We start from the raw sequence: 18,498 nt of genomic DNA, 5'->3' as shown, positions 1-18,498 counted from the left end.
CCCATGGCAGCACATGAAAACCTCCCACACCTCCATGCTCTTTCCCTGGACTGGGATTTCCATGCCAGAGATTACCTTGAAAGTCCATGTCTTCTCTTCCTTCCATTCCCTTCTCTTGCCTCCTATTTTTACCCTCTCCCTCGGAGATACCAAGCATTTCCATGATTTCAATGGTATCTTCCATGCATATGATAAATTAGTTTCTGTTTTTCTTAAACTCTAGATATAAATTTCCCACCTTTAATAATGGAACTTTGTATCTTACTTCAAACCAGCTCATTCCCTGTTGTAGCATTGCTCTGAGGGGAGGATGGTTACGTTTACCGGGTACACATTTTACTAACCAGAGCATACAATAGATGCTATTTACTTCTATACTAATTGGGGTAATTAAAGCTAACTGGTGCAATAATAAAACCCCATTATCTCAGTGACTTAACACAAGAAAGGTTTATTCCTTACCCTCGTGAAGTTTGATTTGGGGCAGGTGACCTTCCACCCTTGTAGTAACTCCATCTGGAACAAACAGCTTTGAAGGCTGTTATGTTGGGAGGAGATGGATGGAGAAGCACATGTCCCTTCCATTCACAGCCCATTACTCAGAACTGGTCACAGGACTCCAACCTAACTGCAAGGGAGGGTGGGGAATGGAGGGAGGCACTTAAATATTTGACAAGTACTGATTTTGTGTCATAGTTATTTCTCTGAATCAGATTAAATCTGCTCTGAGCCCCCACCTGTCTTTCTTCCATAGGATCATTCAAAACTTCCAAGCTTCTGAGGCCAAAAATGTGGGCTTCCTTCATCCCTGGTTATTACAATTTTTACCATGCTCTTCTGGCAATTCCATGTTGTTGAGCACTCATCCCCAGGGTGTAACTGCTGGTCTTTGCTGCTCCTAGTGGGCTCTGAGCCTTCACAGAAGTGCTCCCAACCAGCTGCTGAATCAGCATCACGCAGCCATTCCTCCACGCAAGGCTGTGTATGCAAGTGGGATGCCAGTCTTTGCCCTTCTGCCTCATGTGGTCTCTGTTATTGCAGAAAGCTCAAAATTGCAGTCAGGTTCAGCATTTCTGCTTTCCTAATATGGCATTCCTCTCTCTTCCTTCCCTTTCTGGGATCATAATGATTGATCTCTGAGAAGAGAGTCTGGTGGGGTTGAGAAAAGGATATGTTAAAAGCAATTAGTATTATTCCTAATACCTCACTCAACACTTATATTTATTAATGGCATCATCCACCTGGCCATCTAAGCTTACCTTGACATCATCTTTGACCTTTCCCTTTATCTAGCTTCTCATTCACAATGTCCTATTGATTTGAACTCCAAAATGTCTCACATTGTTCTTTGCCCTTCCTTTTCTATCCTCTTACCTTTATTACCTTATACACAGGTAACCATCTATCTTTTTTTCTAACTTCATTTTTCCCGTATGTGTTATATAATATTATCTAGTACCTAGTTTATGTTAAAATGTCCCCAATTGTCTCAAAAATATCTTTTTTCCTACGAGTTGCTTGAGTAAGAAACCAAAGCTCTCACAAAGAGGGCGTTTGTTTCACAGGCCTCTTAAATTTCCTAATCTACAACATTTTCACACTCCCCTTTTCTTTCTATGTCACTTATTGTTGAAGAAACTAGGTCATTTGCCTCTAGAATGCCCTGTTTCTGAATTTTTTTGAAGTTTAACGTTTCTTTATTCCCCGAATTTCCTATAAACTGGTTAATTAGCTCTGGAAGCCTGAGTCCATTCAGTTTCAGTTTTGGCAAGAGCTGGCGTTGCTGGGGTCTTCCCCTTGCATTGCATCAGGGCACACAGTGTCTGGCTGTCTCACTTTAAGTGATGTTAATTGAGTCTCCAGTTGTAAAGTTCCCCATGAATATTTCTCGTAACATTTTTAATATCTATTTTGCCTAGATACATTATTCTAATTGAGCTACAAATGTTTTTTTTTTCTAATTCAGTCTTTCTCCATTAGCTGAAAATCTTTTATAAAGAACCGTCTTTCCTCAAACTGTTTGGTCACTCAACAAAAAATTGAGAGTCTACCATATACCTGATCACTACCAAGCTCAAAAAACTATTTTTTATATTGATCACGCTCCTTAGTCTTAGCCTGTGACCTCAAGTTTTTCAACATCCAGGCACAAGCTTCCTTTCTGTCTCATCCTTCATTTTGAATTAATACATCTAATTGATAAGCTGTTCAAAGCTGATCAGACAGCTTATAAATTAAGCCCACCTTCTGGGTTCTCTTTGTTCAAACCCAACCTATTCTTCAATCTCCATTCTCCATGGAGGCTTCTTAGTACACCTGCAGCCCCCTTCGTTGTCTCCATGGCACTTACATGTTTTGGTTATTTCGTGACGTCTCACACAGTTGTATTGAACTGCTACTTATTACTTAAGGTCTTCTAGAGTTCTTTACATGCTAAGTCTTTGTTTCCTCAATTGGACTCTATGCTCCTTGAGGCCTCTTAGTAGACTCGGTCTTATTGATTTAACAGTAACATATCCCTCCCTGATAGGTAAAATTTAGGTAACATGGGTCTTCTAAATTCAGTATTGAATCAGTATGTTAGCTTGCCAACAGGTGGAATCCAAATAGCGCTGATAACCATCATGAAATGTCAGAAAGACAATAAGGCTCTAGGAAGGCAAACAACAGAAGGACCGCCTCACATTTTTCTTTTTAATGAGAGGTGCAGCTTTTAGTAACAGAAAGAAATGTAACTGAGTACAGATTTGAAGATAGCGTAGTGTTTCATCTGGAGAATTTTTGTGAAATTTTATTTCTGTGAATCCAGCCTAATACAGAGCCCACACTCCTCCAAAGAAACCTCCCTGGATTTTATGAAGTTAATAAAATATCCAAACTTTCTCTAGGCCAGAATGTCTTGGTCTTCTCTAGGAGTCTGTCAAAATAAAATCTATTTCCTGGTCAAGTATCATATAACACCATTTATTCTCTCTTTCTAATATGTGTGAAATAGCTAAGAAATATAATAAAAACCTTCTTGCTGAAATCAGCTTACAAAGTTGTTGAGTCAACCCTGTGGCTTTTTCTGTGTTTTGTCCCTTTATTGAGTTGCTTAAGGAAATAGTAATGTTTCTAGACACTTTCCTGCAAATAAAAAAAATCAGGACAGCTTGACTGATGCTGGGAAAGCTGGAATCTGGGAAACCATGGGGTAAAATTCCAGAAGCTCCATTTACCAATGTTACAGAAGAATATAAACTTGCCCTCACTATTCCAGGGGTGGGGCCCTACCTCAGCCTTCATCTCTGAACCTGTGGGCTTGCTAAATCATCAACAAAAATGCATGGCGCACAAAGATTAGGCTATTCAGGTCCAGGAAAGAGAACACAAGCATGAAATGTTTCCAGAAGTTTTTCCATCTTCTTTTTTAACCTATCTAGGTAAAAATTTCTATGACAACAAAATTTTTGCTTGCTTGCAACTTTATAACATCTCCGTTAGAGAAAGAAAAAACCCTCCTCAGAGCTCTAAATCACAAAAGAAAAATGCAAATTGCATGCTATCCCTGTCAATCATCGTAGGCATAAAAGAGGGAGGCAGGTACCTCTAGAGAGAGAAGCATAGTCCACACTACCTTCAGGGAGCTTGTCTCTGTGCTAATATTTATTTGTCTGTCCCTCCACGGAGTGGCAGGGACAGGAATAGGGTGTATAGGGATGGTCTTCATTCTTTTTGGACCTTTAAGTTAAAGAAGAAAGTCAACTCACTAGCAGAGTGTGGGAAAAAACAGCAATTCCGGGAAATATGATTAGTAATTAATCTTAGTTTGGGTAGAAATTCGAATTGGGTTGAAAATCCCTTATGACTGTCTCTTGGATATTTGGACCTTGCATTCATTGCCTGATAAAAAGAACTTATTAATTAATTAGGAAGTTTGGCAAGAGAACCTCCCCTGTTCATTGGCCAAAAATTCATTCACTGCAGATTTCCCCTGAAACATTTGAAAAGGCCCATCCTGCCACCTGCTTCTCCTGGAGGACCTGCCATGGCCGGACTGATGGCCCAGATGACTGGACACAGCTGGGACAGAAGACTCCTCAGATACTTTGCTTTTCCTTCTTTGACCCTTTTCTGAGGGACTTGAGTACTGCTTGAGAGGAGGGAAGAAATGGTCTAAAATTTACTAACTTGGCTTTGGTTTTGAGCCTTTGTCCTTACTGCTCTGGTGTTGGGTATAATTAAACATCTTGAAGTTGAGATAAAAGATCCCGGCCTTTCTTCTAGAGTCCACTTAACTCTGCCCTCCAGACAGATTCAATTCTAGCCAATTCCTGGAGACTTTTGCCTTTTCATATGCAAAGCAAGCAAATCCAGAACCCATAATGCAACCTTCTCCTTTGTTAGACTCTTTTAGGGCTCTCACACTCTGGGCTACTTTCCATCTTCCCTAATCACCCCAGGGCCATGTACTGGACAATTAGGGCAGCCCCTATTCCCTGGAGCCCGCTGAAATTGTTCAGATCCGCTAATCCTAAACCTGTTCACCCTGCCTTGCCTGTTCCTTCCCACGGGAACCACCATAAAAGCCTTTGCCCACATTTTCCTCTTGTTCTCTCTGCCTCCTGACTGACCCTGGTGCTTCACTGTGTGTAGCACGTCATCTCTTGCGGTGTAGTGTGTCATCTCTTGAGATCTGTGAGCATAATAAGCTATCTTTTCAATGTCAGTTGTCTCCTGATCTGTGGGCCTCATTCTACCCAAATAATAGTAAAACCTACATAAACAGTGACTTATGAGCCTGGAGTCCTCATTTCCCTAGGGGACTGCTTTTCTCTAATTCATCTACACTGAGCCAAAATCTGTTTTAATGTGCACAAAGTGCCCCCAAAATAACATACTGTGTGGGTTGTACCAATAGGAAATCACACATCTATAAATTATAAACAGAGCTTCTTTGATTCAGGACACTGCCTGTGAGGCCTTCTCCTATGACCCTTGGGTATTACCAGTGCCTCTCAATTTAGTGGTCTCTTTAGAATTCTAGCCACGTGGTAGGGGTGGTGTGGAGGGGATGGGGGTCCCATCCTCCTCAAAAGTGGCGGAACGTTGTCAGGCCAGAGCTATTGTGTAGTCTAATGCAGCCTATGTGCTTCTGACTCATTGTCTTCTGAATGGTTTCAACTCTGAGGAAGGCCTAGGGCGATATTTTGACCTCTTTTTGCATATGGCCTTCTCCAAATATTCTTTCCCTGATGAGTACCTTGCATGCATCTCCTCCTGCCCCAACTTCCTTTGGATATAATCTTGCTCTGTCCAATAATCTTCTCTTCTACGTTTTGCCACTTTGCAATTAGTCACATTTAAATTCCTAGGATGGGATCTTAAAATCCTGAAATGCTCTTGGGGCCATTGGGAATGGGATGTTCAATGATTACTGTCAAACTTCCTGTGCGGCAGTTTACTGGCTTGGTGTGGGGCTAGGGAGGAATCAGTACGGTGTCAGCTTAGAGTAGCCTGACTCTGTTCCTGATGATTTCTTTGCTAGTAAGGTCCACCTTGATTAATTCCAGTTTGGAGTGTTTTCCTTAAACTGGGTGCCTCTTCTCCCTAATCTTGGAAGTGTTGGAAGAGCTTTGAAGGAGTTCTTTTTCCTCCACTCCACTTTCTTTTGTGTATTTTGCCCTTTTCTTGGAATTATTCCTCAATAGCTGTAAGAGGGTGTCTTTGCATTTCCATCTGATGTTAAATAGTGGTGGCTGCATATTAAAAATCTGTTCTTGTAATAAATTGAATGATTATCAACCTAGGTAAAGTTTGCATGAAGGTGACTAGTCTACCGCGGCAGTAAAGGACTCCCCCCCAATGGATCAGATCAGTTGATTCATCCCCATCAGTCAACTGGGCAGGGTTTCGTAACTGTAGCAGAGTCCAGTCACTCTGCTCCCTGGGACAAAGTGTTAGTCACCTAAATAAGTTGTTTATTCTAAACATACGTTGCCCCTGGTAGGCCTCTGGCTGTCTATGCTGAGCAAGCACTAAGATCCTGCAGGTAGAGCTTGCTGAGGGGCAATATGTTACCACCAGCATCGAGGTGGTAGTGGAAGCACATGTCCCAGTCTGGAAGCCTGCAGAAGCTCAAGCCTCCAGAACCAGCACGGAAATAACTGACAGTCATTGCAGGCTACAGGAATTCCACGCTTTTAGTGTAAATAAAAGTTATAGAATGCACCACAACGACATGGCCATTTTAACACATTTACATTTATATGGGCTTTATTTTCATTAAACACATGATATATTTTGAGGGAGAACAGGTATAGTTATGAAACACAAGTAGTAGCCGAATTATTTTAGACATGAATTAAAGACTGAATGGCTCCAAATTACTTGCATAATTGGATTCCCGTGGATAAACCTCAATATCCAGCAAATATGTAGCATCCTAGGAAATATATGAAAAAACTAGATCCTGTTAGTTTTTGAAGAATTCCCGTGGGAAAACCGCAAAGGCTATTAAGTTCTGAAATAATTCCATTACACACAGATATGTCACTCAGTCAACAGATAAATATAAATTTACTGAGCATTTCAGAGGGTACTTGAGAAGGAAGCAAGTACTTGATACAGTTATAAAACACAGAACTCCTTGTCCAGGATAAAGTTTTCTTTTATAGACAAATGGGCTTAAAAAAATATCTTGCCAAAAACTTGAGTTCCTGAAGCCACAGAGAAAGACTCTGCTTTGTACTTATTTTTGTAATATGCTTAATTTTGGCCCCTACAGAAATTATCTTTTATTCTTACCAGTAATTGCCTTTCTATATTTTAAGTGACTTTCATTATAATGTTCTTTATTTTTAATGTTAGTTTTTAAAGTTACATTTCTCTCTTTTCTCTCTTCTTTTTTAAGGCACAATACTGACCATTCTTTTGTGAGAAGTACTCAAACATTGGAAAAAAAAATATCTGTAGTAGAAATTCACTTCGAGTGTTTAAGTAGTCACCTAATCAGTGTAGGCAGCTGGCTAATAGTAAAAGAGCATTTGATAATTATAATTTTAAACACTTCAATGCTGTTAACAATTTAACAAAATTCTTTTTGCCATTTATTTCATTGCAAAGTATTCAATCATCCAAAACAACTCTATATATGTGATCTTTGACCTTTTATTCTTACTCAATTAAAGAGATCTTCTTACATCTTAAATGTCAATGTTGAACCTCCACTAAGAGAAATCGAGGCACAGATTGTCATCACATCCTTCAATATGATGCTGTTGATCTTTGTCCAAGGAGTTCTTTTGTCCTTCATCCAAAAGCCTTAACATTTTAGAAAGGAGGGATACTGCACAAACGCTGTGCTCACTCACCAGCTTTCAGACGAATGAGAATGCTAATTATGCAGTGAAAATGGTATTGGTTTGAAAACTAAAACGGAAGCATTACTGAAAGAATGAAAAACAAATCTCAGAGAAATAAACCTAGTCAACTGAAAAAAAGAAAGCAAGGAAAAAAGAAAGGGAAGAAAGGAAAAGTAGATGCTATCGTTAGAGCAGGTTTTTTTGATGCCCTTGTTCTTTAGCAAAACATAATACTGAAAAAAACATACACACAGACAAAAAGCAGGGAAAAGGAAATAAATGCACTTGAAAGACAAGGAAAGAAAACACAGTTGTCTAAAAGTTTGCAAATTCAATATTCTGATTTTTCTCCCAATCAAATTACATCAAAAGAAAGTCTCACGTTAGTGTATTTTGTTTTATCTACTTTAGTTCAAGAGAGAGAGTTAGCTTTCTTTCCCTATGTAAAAGTTTTCTGTGTAATCTTTCTGGTAAAAACTTTAGGACAATGCTATGCACTTCTATTTTAAAATCTCTTATCAAAATCAAAATAACTATCCAATCTCAAAGTCTTTTTTTCCTAACATCAAAGGACATGAAACAAGGAGAAATAGACAGTGAGGGATCCCTTTAACTTGTGGATAATAATTTCTACGTCATTACCATGCAATATGGGAATCAATCCCAGGAAAAATCTTAAGGAAATATATTAACCTTTGAACTAATGTCAAAGAAACTCCCACAATACTGCTTCCACAAAGATCACTGTTTATCTTTTTCAAAATCTTCATATGGGCCATTTCAGTTAGAACTATGTTTTTAGGGTCATCTTTTTCTAGAAGTGAGATAGATGTTGGTGGTTGTTATATGCATGTGTGCCTGTGTCCCTGTGTGTGTGTGTGTGTGTGTGATAACAGTAGTATTTATAGTTTCCTGCCAAATTGCACATTTCTAAGCCTGGGCAAGTTGTACTGACTGAACATTTCAGGCCACGTGATTAGTGAAGACACCTGTTTTTATCCTTTTATTATTGCTTTCATGGCTAGAAAAAATGAAAGAATTTCAAAGAATCATAACACGCTTGTGTTCAAATTAATACAATTATGTAAATTTCAAATTTGTAAAACATTTCCATCTTTAAAAATATTTTTCTTTTTCCTATTAAAGGACTAAATTGGTTTCCAAGTCAATATTAAATAAATATTTTCAAAATAGCAGAAATCAAATTTCCAACTTTTAAAATGTAAAGGTCATTACATTTTGTTCTGTTATTGTTACTTTAACCTTTCTCAATCAGGGACTATTTTAACCCTTAGCACTGATTTTTGTGAGGACAGGCTCTCTGTGATTTTTCACACAGGTCCATTTTCATTTTTCAAGTTAATCTTGGTGTTGGCACCCTGGAATAGAATTAGAGGTAAAAGAATTTGATAAAGAAGCTCTTTTGCTACTTACAAACTAAATCCCTTCATATCGAGCCTAGAGTTTGGTCCTTCTTATCACAAATGCTATGCAGTAGCACGGTAGCAGAATTCTAGCTGACCTCCCCTCATATCGTTCAAACATTGTAGATGCTCGTGAGAGGTGTTGATGATCTTAAAGGACTAACGAAGAGTTTATGTGCTGTATCTCATTCTGGGAATAAAGTGGTTCTGTCTTCCATCAAGAGGAAACAAACATGCAGGGCCACCCACATCTCTGCAATGCACCTTCTCTGTGTAGGTCTTGGCTCCTGGACCAAGAACACACCAGGCATATCTGTGAACCACAACTTAAAAATCTCTTGAGAGCAAGTAGAGTTCACACTTTTTCATCTAAAAGAACCCCACACATTGTGGAACATTCTGATCACAGATCTAATACAAAACATTTCCAATCAGTAATTTAAAGGAAGTGTCCTTCACAAACCCACCTAATGCAAATCTTGATCCCTTTAATCCAAACAAAGAACCATTTGATTACAACCTGCCAGGAAGGCTGGGAGAGTAGCTTGGTTTCTACTAATTTTTCGAAGTGGCTAATCCTAGGTGAGCCTTCAGTAAATGTTAACTGAGGGAATGAACTGGAATAAATAAAACCATTATTAAAACACAATGATGTATTCTAATGCTTCATGGTTCATATGCTAGGAGTGCCACTAATACTTAATATTTATTTTTGTGTTTTGGGTTTACTATGCGATATCACAAGACTTTGTTTTAATTGGGGTCAGAAGCTGCTGAGTATCTAAGGAAGTATTATTGCTTACATACTGTTCTCTGTGGAAAGTTATTTTATACATTTGTTCTGACAGTACCAGAATAATTCTCTAAAAACAAAATATTGAAATGAGGGTCTGTTTTATTGAAGAATACAGCATTTTGTCTGATTCTTTTGTCCACTAAAAAGAGTTTTTTATGATTAATCTATATTAAATCACGTATTAAGTAAATAGATATTAAGAAAATGATTGCAGAAATCCAAGTACTTTATACTTGAAGCTATATCTGCCTATTTCACACAGACTCTCTTTTTCAAGGTGAGGAAGGCAAGGAAGAAGAAAGAAGAGAGAAAGAGAAAAGGAGACGGGTAGAGAGGGAAAGATTTTTTTTAGTAGGAAAGAATAAACATGTTCCATATTTTATAAGCTCTCCTATTTACATATAGAAGTCTTGGGGCCAGCCCCATGGCCAAGTGGTTGAGTTTGCGTGTTCTGCTTTGGCGATCTAGGGTTTGGCTGGTTCAGATCCTGGGTGCGGACATGGCACTTCTCATCAAGCCATGCTGAGGAGGCATCCCACATAGCACAACCAGGAGGACCTACAACTACAATATGCAACTATGTACTGGGAGGCTTGGGGGGGAGAAGAAGAAAAAAAATAAAAAGACTGGCAACAGATGTTAGCTCAGGTGCCAATCTTAAAAAAAACAAAAAACTCATTAGAATCACTCATTGTAGAGTGAAATTTGGTATAAAACCAGCCTGGCCCAAAAGCTCAAAACAGACGTTATAATGATGCTTCACTGATTACTATATTCAGTGACAGAGACCCTCAAGACCGCAGGATAGTCAGGCTTTGAAGCATCTTAAGTACTAGAGTAACAAAGTCGATTGAGAATACTTGCTCTTATAGTGTACGTAAACTGAACCCTTTGCTAAGTAGTAAAAAGTCCACGCACTATTTGAAGCTGCTTAACTCATGCTCATTCTTATACAAGTGATGAGGTAGCTAAAGGAGTAGCTAAGCATCTGCTAGTAGGCAAAGCAAAAGAAAAGGGGATAATTAGAAAGTATTAATATTTATTTGATAAATGAACTCCTGGGCCATACGGTACTCTATTTATATAAGTCCTTTGGGGGATGTTTGAGTTGCAGGTGACATTTGTAAATTCCTCAATGGAAGGAGACTACAATCTACTCTATTCTTTAAAAGGCTTTGAATGTTACGTGCAGAGCTGCCTCAAAGAAGAGAGGCAAGTATTAGACACTTTTTGCCTCTCTCTCAGCACCAGGTAGCTTCCTTTTTTCAATCAAGAGATGGTTGGTGCTCACAGACGCCAACCCTGAGGAGAGGTTGTCTTTCCAGAAATCTCCATGACTAGAAGTGAAAGGGGATCCCAGGCAGCTCTTGAGGGTTACTCTTTAGGGATAGTCCTTTTCTCCATAACTTGTTTTTGTTTGAAATGCATTTACTAGCTTTGGGAAGACTGCTCATTAAACTACTGACATTTTCCCTTTCCAACCAAAATTTCTGCCATTTGGTGGAAGCACGTTTCTCAGAAAGGCAATGGGATGATTGCCGAGCAAGCTCACTCAAGTTCTTTGCTTTTTAACACTGTAGGGAGCGCTACAAATTATATTTTTAGACTCTGAGATGGACCTTACTGCATCTGTTTACAGCACTGGAGATGCCAGAGACTGATGCTTTCTTTTTGATCAAAGAAGAATATGATCAACGATGCTGGCCACCTCCAAGGCCATCCCTGGAATGACAGTTGCAGAGATTCCCATGGTTTGGACCAGATGCTGATTAGAAAGCTAATAAAAATCTCCTATGGCCAGTTTAAGTTCTAGATATCGTTGCATGATTATGCTACTCTGAGGGCTAACTTCATGTATTATCTGTCAAAATGTTCTTTTATTCTAAAAAAAGTATGTATAAGAGGCACTTTGGTTAAACATATCATATATTAATAAATACCACTTTCTCCCCCCACCATCTGTAATGATGTTTCTCATTATCATTTATGGGTTCAATACTGCAAACATCTAGGCTCAGTTCTTAGAGAACATTGTCTTGTAAATGTAAATCTCACTCTATGGCATTTCTTCATCATCGAAGTGTCACCAACACTCTCATTTCCTACAAATGTTGAGCACCAATAAGGTATATGATCATGCAAGAATTTTGCTCTTTCTCACTATCTACCAAAACAGAGCAGTCTAGAATCAATCTCTTCCAGACTTAGCATATTCTTTGGTTTAATTTAAAATTAAATAAGCAAATAAAACAAGGAGGGTCTGAAGAGAATGAGAAACAATTCAAATCCAAGTTAGTGAGTTACTTTCCCTCTACCTTTCCTTCTATTCTCTCCCAAGTAGTAGAAAAGGTGATTTGTGGGTTGAGCTACCCTTAGTCGTAATTCTATGCTGTCTTCGCCTATTAGAAAACTTGTCATAATGAACAGTGTTTATCATTCTTCCAGACTATCAATTAAAATCTTCCTAGTAACAAACTGTTATACAATGAATAAACAATGTGATAATTGCACCTTCAAGGTTCATACTAATATAGCAACAATAGACTCCCCATAAACTTCTGAGAGAGTCTCTTAGCACCTTTGAATAGGTTCATCTCCACTGTGCAGAGAAAATGCATAAAATGAGAAATACATTCCTCGCCGTCCATCTACGGCTCCATGTATGTGTGAATACATTGTTGCTGCCTTCTGGGCAAGAAGAAAGATGTGGTCTGCAGTCTGAATTTGTCCTTTGATGCATGAAAGAGTAGACAGAATTCAAATCAAAGTTTATTAGTACAGTCAAGTCCTCTGAGCAGCTTCATCACAGAAGTCCCCAACTTTTCGCCATTTACCAGAAGCATTTGGGGTTTTATTGTCTTTTCTGATGCACTTGAGGAAAAGGTTGAATTCCACCTGCAGTCATCAAACCTCTGAGCTGTCGCTGGGGTGGCTCTGCGGGAGCATCATGGGCTCGCTGCTGCCTGAGCCCTTCGGAGCTTCCTTCCTCCTGGCACTCTTCTTGCTCTTGCACATCATCACTGGAAGGGCAGTGAGGCAGAGGGTGAGTAATCCCACAGTGATGCCTCCCACGATCATGACCAGGCTGACCTCAGAGCTGGGGCTGTTGAGCTCCCGGGGGAGGACACCATCAGGAGGAACTCGCCCTTGGGGGATCTGCTTCTTGTTGGTGCGGTCCAGGGCAATGTGCTGGATGTTCGTTCCTCGGTTGTTTTCAGCACCAATTTCCCATGCCAACGGGGGTGTGCTCCTCATCTCCCTCCTCTTCCGGCTCTTGGTATTTGCCGGGGGCTTCCCTTGAGTCACCAGCGAGTGGTACTGGTCTTCCACACTTCTTTTGCCAATGCCTCGATTGGTGTTGTCTTTTGACCTTACTGTGTAGATCGTGTGTATGTACCATTCTCTGCCCAGAGCAACCTAGAAAACACAAATCTGTCTGTTAGAAAGTTAAATACTACACCAACCTAATTTGTGACTATTTGCAAAAGAAATCAATGCCAGAGATAATAAATGATAATTTAATTTTGTCTTCAGAATTAATAGACTTAATATTTTTGCATGTGTAGTATGTGCAAGGCTTCGTGTAAAGCACTCTAGAAAATATTCTGTGCACTCTTGAGGGAGCATGTGCTGGTACGTATTTGCTAATCTATGACCTGCAGTCACAGAATGTCAGAGCTGTAAAAAGCTTCAGATATCATATAGTCTAACTGATTCATTTTAAAAAATGAGTAAATAAGAATAGATAGTATTTAAGTGACCTGCCCACTGTCACTTAACTAGTTAGTGGCAGAGGCAGGACTAGGGTTCAGTTCTTCTGAACCTCAGGACTCTTTTCCAGTATGTCTTGCTGCTTGTTTACATGTAAGACCATAGAAAGGTCAGTTTTTCTGTTTTTCCAGGGCCTGCAAAGAGAGGGGATTTTCTGATGGCCCTTTGAAGCCTTCAGGATTTAGAAGAGGTCAAATGCTTTGAGTATTAACAGTAAAAATGAAAACAAAAAATATCATACTTCAAATTCTTGTTTGAAAAGATTAGAACAACAAATATACTTCCTTAAGTTTCCCTCTTTATGTTGAATAAAGATAACACACTTCTCCAGCCCATCCTGGCCAATTTTCAGTAAATATCATAAGAGGGGCACTTGCTTCCCTGAGGATTCACAGTGTGAACATATCTCTGAATTTGTCTCATTTGTCTGCTCAGTGTTGTTAGTTGCCTGTGTCTCTTCCATCTCTGGAATAGGATTTTCCATCTTGGTTTACGAAGTCTTTAAGAGTGGAGATTTATGTGCTCTGCACAACTGTTTCTCTAAGTCCAGCCATTCATACAAGATCACTTTGATAAAGATGGTCATGAAAAGTCCACAGGAAGGAAGTTTTGAACAAGAAAAGTAGAGTTCCCAACCATCAGACTTAAATTTATATTCTGGACTGAGTAAGGGTCTTTATTACACATAGACTTAAAATAATATTAATACATTAATAAAAATAATAATAGCTGGAGTTTATGGAATGCTTATTACCTGCCGAGGATGGTCATGTGTGGTTTACGTGCATTATCTTATTCAATATTTACACCAACTAATGCAAACTGCCATTTCCATATGAGACATCTGAGGCATTCAGATGTGAAGTAACTTGCATGTGGTTACATAGTTATGGTAAGCGAGCTTCTTATTGGCCCACCTGAAAGAGGGGTGTTGAGTCAACTTTAAATCCATCAGATCCAGGCTGATTCACTAAGAGAATAGCTTCAGGGTCATCCACTGCCAGTTTGGCATTAAACAGAATGTTTCCGAAACTCGTGGCTTGTGTCTCTGGCTGAGCTTTATCCTTTAAACAATAAGGAAAATGAGGACTGCTGTAGATAATACCAACTTTTGCAAGCACAGAATGTTTTCCTATCAGTTTTGTGCAAGTACAAATTACCATAAAATGTCATCACTTAGATTCATTTAAAAAGATGCTGTTCTTTTAAAATAGAAAGACACAATGCTTAATGTTGAAAATCTGCCTAGCGCACTGTTTGGGTCAAAGCACTTACCACAATTTTAAATCTATATAAGAGCGAAGGGGAATCAGCTAAGCAGCCATACTCGGCATTCGTTGGACTATACTTGGGAACATAGCCGTCAGCTCCAGTGCACAGGAACACCTTCTCAATGCTGCAGTAAAAGGAATCACCTAGATTCTGTACAGGATCTACCATGACACGACCATAAATTATGTCACCTGAAACAGAGATGTGGAAATGTGATTTCTGTGAAGTGATAAGGTGTGCCTATGTGACACTGCAAATAATTTGTGACAATAATGACACTAGATAGTATTCCCTTCTCTTCCTGATCTGGCATCAAATGTTGAAGACCTTTTGTGTTGTCTTCAGGAGCTGGTCCACTCCCAGACCTCAGATAAGACCACTTCGTAGACTGACAACAAGTGACTAAAGATTTATTGACCCTCACATGCTCAGCCAGTAGTAGGAATAACATCAGGGCTTGGCCTATAATTTAACATTTATAACATCCTATTGTGGTTAAAGTCCAGTTTACATAAATAAATTAGTTGGCAAGATGAAGACCAATAAAGTGTAGAATAACTTTATAAAAGGAAACACTAATAAAAGCCAAATTAGCTTTATTTGATTTTGACAGAGGGTTGAAGGAAACCCCTGCCATTTAATCATCTATTTCACAGATATTACTGAACTCCTACCATGGGTGGTAGGTATTTTGCTGAGAATTCACCAGAACAAGACCGGCACAACCCTTGCCCATGAGGTGTCTACAATCTCATGTAGCTGCGCTATTTGAGTCAATGCAACTTGAAAAAACATTCAAGACAAAAAAGCCAGACTTGTTCCAAAAGTCACTCAGGTAGGGGATATAGAGGTTGACTTCTCCAGAATAAAAAACCTCCTGCGTCATATATCCAATTTCGGTGACCTTCCCAGCCCCACCAAAGTGATAAAGACCCAGTAATATTCTCAAAACCATACAAGAGGTTATAATTTTACCCTTCACACATGATCCCCAAAAGCAAAGGACAACAGATACAACGGCAAACAGACAGGCCTGTCATTTGTAAAAGTGATACCTTCTGCAAAAGCAACATCACTCTCTTGCCCAAATCCCATGGATCCGTCAGACAACCAAAGACTCTTCTTGGAGAGGAGGTACATTTGGGTGTTCAAGCTAAACTCAGCTGCCACTGGATCACTGACCTAAAACCAAGTGTAAAAGTCCTTTTACATGTTGTTGATGGTTGTGGTGGGGCACAGACACATTATTCACAGACACACACACTCACTGAACACTGACACGTAGCATACTGAACACAGCACTGCAATTTTGATGCCCAACCAAGTCAGCTTAGGGAATTGTAACACTGGCTTTGTCCTTCTTGAGAAGGCAAAACTAGCGAGGTTAAATCATTTTTTGAGTGGGACTAAATAGCATCACTTGAGCTTATTTCCATCGATTTACCAGGGTATTTAAAGGACTTGTAAATATCATGGTCTGGGCAGGTCAACATCAGTATAAGTTCTCGGACAACAGGTGCCATCACATTTTTTTAAATACATAATGGCTATTAGGTACTTTGAAGTGGCATGAACTGCAGGATATTTATTTTCTTTGAAGATCAAGAATAAGATGAAGAAGCGCAGAAGAACTCTGGGGAAAATTCTTGAATCTCCAAGGCAGCAAACTCCAGGAGACAAGATAAAATCACATAAGAAAAAAGAATAAGCCTCGCATACTCTTAAACTACGGATTTTATATACTGAACCCACAACAGATAAAGGGCAATTCTTCCTTCCTTTCTTCCTCCCTTGCTTCCTTCCTGTTTGACTTTTTTTTTCTCAGCACATACGATTAAAGTCATTGTGTGAAAATTTTCTTTTTACTGATAAAAGTAAACCATGACTTTAACAAAGTGCGATTCTATAAGTCATGGGGAAAGAATTCTATGAGACACCTGTTGGAATCGGATGTCAAGGTCAAAGGTGACAGGTTCTCTGGGGTTGCAGGTGACTGGCAGGCGGTACTCCTGATGTGATGGAGTGGTGCATGGCAGCAGTTTGACAGTATAGGTCCCTGAGTAGTCACGTACCTTTGAGGAGAAGAGAGGACATTTAGAAATCTGAGGTGCATTCAGAGGCAGCAGAAAAGGAAAGTTAACTAAGAGCCTTAGTCACTTACTGCAAAGTCAGACACAAAGCTCCATTGCTGGATGGGCTGGTTATAGGTTGGTTCACTCCTTAAGAGACGCAGGGAAAATGTCAGGCCTGGATGATCAGCTGAGATGATCATTGAGCTTGTGAAGGACGCTAGAAAAAAATGCCAATAACAATAATGGTATAGCAGTTAAAAAAGTGCCTAACGGTTTAGAGTTTTCAAAGTACTTTATGATGCATTCTTTGCTTTTGTTCTTATAATAACCTTGCAAAGTAGCAGAGTTGGTCTAATTATCTTCATTTTGCAGATAGAGAAACTGGGCTGAGTGTGATATGTGACTCTCCCAAGATCACATAGCTAGGATGTGTGCCTTCTGATGCCTAATTCAGTGCTTTTTCCACTCTATAATTCTGTCAAAAGATAATTGTGCAGAAATGCTCAAATAGTTCAGGCTACTTTCCCGGGAGGCAGGGCAGAGCAATAAAGGCTGATGTGAATGCATTTATTGTGCACCGAAGCTATGAGCTGAACTTGAGTCTATTAGCATCCACACAACGGGGCAAACCCAATTTATAAATGGAATCTAACTTTAATTTGATTGCTTGCAATCGTGTCTAAACAAAGGTTCAGTTTATTAGAAAGGTAGACATGAGGAAGGAAACTGTGAAGACCAGGAAATGCTCATTTTCCAGGACTGTCAATTACAGTAAAGCAAAATGATTCTTTTTGGTTCTGTATTTCTTATACTCAGTCTCGTAAAAATACAATGAACCCTCTTTCTCTTCCCGAATTTCCAGCCCTATTCTCTCTGTCATTAGAGCTCATGCCCAGAAAAAGGAAGGATGTAGAAGACAGTGATTGAACTATTTTCCCTTCCAATCTGACTTGAGTTGGCACACGAGTAAAATACGCAAACCAGTTTAGTAAGACTGAGAGTCAAATAAAAAAAAGGATTTCTAATGAAATGTCCTTTATATTAAAAAAAATGCTTAGTCATGGGACTTTAGTGACTGCCACCTTACTGATATTCAAAGCACAGTCCACCACAGTTAGTCAAATTACATAACCAATACTCGCTAAAGTAACCGTTAACATGTCTGAAACTTAAGTGTGATCGTGAAGTGACACTTCTAGTTCTATTATAAAGTTTCTTATTATAAAGTTGCTTGCTGAACAAATGACCTAAAATTCAATTTTGTGTAAAATGGAATTGAAGTAGAGAAGGGGATTGTTGTTGCTCTGCTCTTTAAGGAAAACTCCATTTAAAATGAACTCGGTAGAGATTTCCTATAAATTTACTTTAATCATTTTGTACTTTCTCTGAAAACCTCCATAAATAGTGATGATTTCTGTGGCTTATGAGATGTAGCTGAACAATTATCAAGCCCTCATGTAGATAACTGTACATATGCAATTCGGTTGAAATTAAGGGCTTCTAAGCTGGTAGGGAAACCTGCTGAAGCGTGTGTGAATACGCAAAAAAGTATATTCTGTTGTATGGGGAGTGGCTATTAATGGATAGTGGGGCTTACCAGGATGTGACAGCACAAACAAGCCGTGGAATTGAGCCTCGGTCTTGAAGTTAACGACCAAGCGACCCTCTTCCCCGATGCGCATGCTGGTCGGATAGAGAGAACCTACAACAGAATAGCGCACAGGACCGGAAATGTTGGTGACCAGGTACTCCTAATGTACAGGATTTCTTCCAAATATAAATTCAGATTCCTCTCATCTTTGAGCATTCTAGCCAAAGGC

General features: G+C 39.3%; 1 protein-coding gene across 1 annotated transcript in view; it reads right to left on the bottom strand.

Moving 5' to 3' along the window:
- Window positions 1-6,237: 6,237 nt before the first annotated feature.
- The window catches only part of FREM2 (FRAS1 related extracellular matrix 2), a 169,549-nt gene continuing 157,288 nt past the window's right edge, over window positions 6,238-18,498 (bottom strand). Inside the window, exons 18-24 of the mRNA XM_001915694.6 lie at window positions 18,276-18,380; window positions 16,768-16,895; window positions 16,544-16,678; window positions 15,662-15,788; window positions 14,610-14,797; window positions 14,252-14,398; window positions 6,238-12,980 (exon numbers count right to left, since the gene is read on the bottom strand). Of these exons, the coding sequence (XP_001915729.4) occupies window positions 12,468-12,980; window positions 14,252-14,398; window positions 14,610-14,797; window positions 15,662-15,788; window positions 16,544-16,678; window positions 16,768-16,895; window positions 18,276-18,380 (1,343 nt within the window). The 3' untranslated portion in view covers window positions 6,238-12,467. The remainder of the gene's footprint in view (window positions 12,981-14,251; window positions 14,399-14,609; window positions 14,798-15,661; window positions 15,789-16,543; window positions 16,679-16,767; window positions 16,896-18,275; window positions 18,381-18,498) is intronic.

The sequence above is a fragment of the Equus caballus genome, chromosome 17 (assembly GCF_041296265.1).
Source record: "Equus caballus isolate H_3958 breed thoroughbred chromosome 17, TB-T2T, whole genome shotgun sequence".
Taxonomy (NCBI): Eukaryota; Metazoa; Chordata; class Mammalia; order Perissodactyla; family Equidae; genus Equus; species Equus caballus.
This window is presented reverse-complemented; position numbering and strand designations above follow the sequence as displayed.